The following is a 2,884-nucleotide window of genomic DNA, read 5'->3' as shown; positions in this document are numbered from 1 at the left end:
ACTTAAAAAAGTTTTAAAGTAATGGTTTGATTGTTCTCGTACACTTGGCTGCGTCTTTTTCAAGTTCAGTAGTCCCCCTCAGAGTTGGTTTATTGATTCCCCAAATGTATTTATGCCCACCCTCCTATAAACACCACCCCCCGTTGGCAATCTTCTGCCCCCTAACACTGACCTAAGCTGTACGATAGCGTTCGGTATTCTGAGTGAAATTGATCTCAAATTATTCCTTTTATTAAAAGTTTAGGGCTCTGAAGCGCTGAAAAGACATAAAAGTTTATTTTGGGCTGATTTTAGGAAACTTTAAATGAACTTTTTTGCGTCTTTCGAGTTTTATTCTGTTTATTAAACGATTTTTCTAGAAAGACGTGTCAAAGGGACCCTTAATTATCACCCTACCCAATGGACAAAAGGGAGAAATTAGGTAGTCTCACGTATTCTGTATTACATGATTTGATTGCCTGCAATCTCAATTGATGAATTATTCGGTAAGGAAATAAAAGGAATTGAAGCTTATATTGGATCATTTTTAATCATCCCATTCTGTTAATAAAGATGCTAATGCTGACAAGTTAAGTTTTACTTGTGGCAGCATGCAAATCAAGCCATGTTTGAGAGAATTTCTGCCGAACTCGAGATACAACATGGTCAATTTTGATTGGCCCGCTTTATCCCGGCAGTCTAGGTTGCAGCAAATTGAATCTGCTGCATTTGTAGTGCAACTGTATTCAGTCTGTAAAAAGGGAATATGTAATAAAATACATGTCACAGATTGAATTAATACTAGTTTACCCAAACAGCGAATGAAACTGCAACTCTGTCCAATCAATGGTTGGATAATCACATAGACCATACTTAAAAAAAAAAAAAATGTCATGTAGACAAATAATTTTTGTTGGTGAATTAATTAATAGCTATTCCTCTTCTTTGTTTTGTCAATTATGTACTATTTAATTCCATGGAGTAGAACTCAGACTCATCCAACCTAATGAGAAGACAAAATGGAGAATGACTTGTCGCAATTGTTCCATTTTCAATTACAATACATAATCTAAACGCCTCTTCAACATCTGACAAGGTAGACTGGGGACAGAATTATTCTCATATTTTTTTTTTTTACCACAAAAAAAAAAAAAGAACTTGGTGAGATCACACTCGTCTATGCAGCAGCAGCCAGCAGCATAGACGACATAGGAATTAACCACCGGGTGACATGTTATTCCATAAACCGATCGATCAAATTAATCAGTCGAGCTGATCAAAGGATCTCTTACGCGGGGACGATTTTCTCAACTTTTGCAGTTTACAAGCTAGTTCTTGCAGTCTTGCCTTTAACAAAGTTGGAGATCTGTCCAACCCATCACAAACCTGTAATCAAAATAAGAAAAGGAAAGGAACCCAGTTCAAAAAACTAGAAAAAGATTCATGGGTGATAAAAGGATTCAATCAAAACATCCGAAGAGGCACCGATAAAAGCAATACAAACCTTGCTTTCAGAGTAATTAATTGTTTTACTTCCATCACAGCAGTAAGTAGAGCGGATAAGCTCGAGATGATGAACTTCGAGCTCATCCAAGACAGCAGAGAGTGAGAGAGCCTGCGAGGTGGTCTTGCTGTCAGACAGAGACACATTAACACGGTCACCTCGGATGCGAATCGATACGGACGAAGAAGGCTCAGGTGCAACGCGGATGTCGCAGTCAGTTGAATTGGACGCGGCCGAGCTACGGTCGGAGACCTGCACATCTGGTGACGACATGGGAGCAGCCGACGACGATGACGAATCCATTCGGTTCTGAAGGGATCGAAGGCGAGCCGCGGCTAAGGGGATGTACTTGATGATCTCGTCGAGGATTGCTGACTGTTCTTTTCGAACTGTGTTGGCGTGAGGAAGGAGAGCATGGAGAGAAAGAAACAGCTCTCGCATGGACTTCCGGCGTTCACGTTCGGCAAGCTTGTGACGCTCTCTGGCGTCGACGCCACCGCTGGTTGATCGTCCGCTGGGCTTGTCGTCTGATCCAGCTGTGTCCCAATCGCTCCATTCAATTGTCATGGTTGTTTCAGACTCTTTCTTCGCACACTACTGACTCGGTTGTATTCAGACTCTCCACTACTTATTGTTCACGGGTCAAAGTTTCGATCGGGATTGAATCTTGACGACGTGATATATGTATGCGTCATATAAATATTATATATAATATATTTTATAATTTTTAATATAAATATAATGGATGGATGATAATGTAATATTTTTTAAAATATAAATTATATTTATATTTTAAAAAGATAAATTATTATTTGTAAATATTTTTAATATATTTTAAAAAATATAAATTATTTATATTTTTTCTAAAATAATACATAATAATGTAATATTTATAATAAATGATCACTAATTAATATAAGTAAAGAGGTGGATTAATTATAATTAAGTAATCTATTAAAATAAGAGGCCTTGGATTAAAATCTTATTAATAACATTTTAAAATTTCATTTATGTAATGGATTTCAGTGGTTTCATGAAATTGGGACCGATTTCGGTTTTTTTGGGTTATATCGACCAATTAGTCAGTTTTCACCAGCTTTTTAGCACGTCTGGTTATTGGGGTACGACTGAACTAGTCAGGGCCTCGGGCCACGGTTTAACCAATTCGACTGGCCGATCCAGTCTGGTTTTTTAAACACACATAGGTGAGATATTATTATAATTCTTTGGGTAAAATATAATAAAAACCTTCTCTCAAGTTTCACTTTAAGAAAAACCTCCCCTTAACTTTTGGAAAACCTTACTTCCATCACTGACCCAGATGGAAAATGTTCCACCGATGCATTATTTTCTAAAAATACCCATTTTCCCCTTCTTAAATAACTCTTAACAGTCCTCTTT

The 2,884-nt window shown here is 37.3% G+C and overlaps 1 protein-coding gene across 1 annotated transcript; it reads right to left on the bottom strand.

Annotated features, from left to right (window-relative positions):
* Positions 1-1,010: 1,010 nt before the first annotated feature.
* Positions 1,011-2,129, bottom strand: LOC104590951 (uncharacterized). The gene is made up of 2 exons (XM_010249726.3): positions 1,484-2,129; positions 1,011-1,365 (listed from the first exon to the last, which is right to left on the bottom strand). The coding sequence occupies exons 1-2, from the start codon at positions 2,048-2,050 to the stop codon at positions 1,243-1,245; spliced, it is 690 nt and encodes a 229-aa protein (XP_010248028.1). The 5' UTR covers positions 2,051-2,129; the 3' UTR covers positions 1,011-1,242.
* Between the last annotated feature and the right edge of the window lie 755 nt (positions 2,130-2,884).

The sequence above is a fragment of the Nelumbo nucifera genome, chromosome 2 (genome assembly GCF_055504915.1).
Source record: "Nelumbo nucifera cultivar China Antique chromosome 2, China Antique-T2T, whole genome shotgun sequence".
In the NCBI taxonomy this organism is placed as follows: Eukaryota; Viridiplantae; Streptophyta; class Magnoliopsida; order Proteales; family Nelumbonaceae; genus Nelumbo; species Nelumbo nucifera.
The sequence above is the reverse complement of the archived record's forward strand: the minus strand, read 5'-3'. Positions and strand labels throughout refer to the sequence as shown.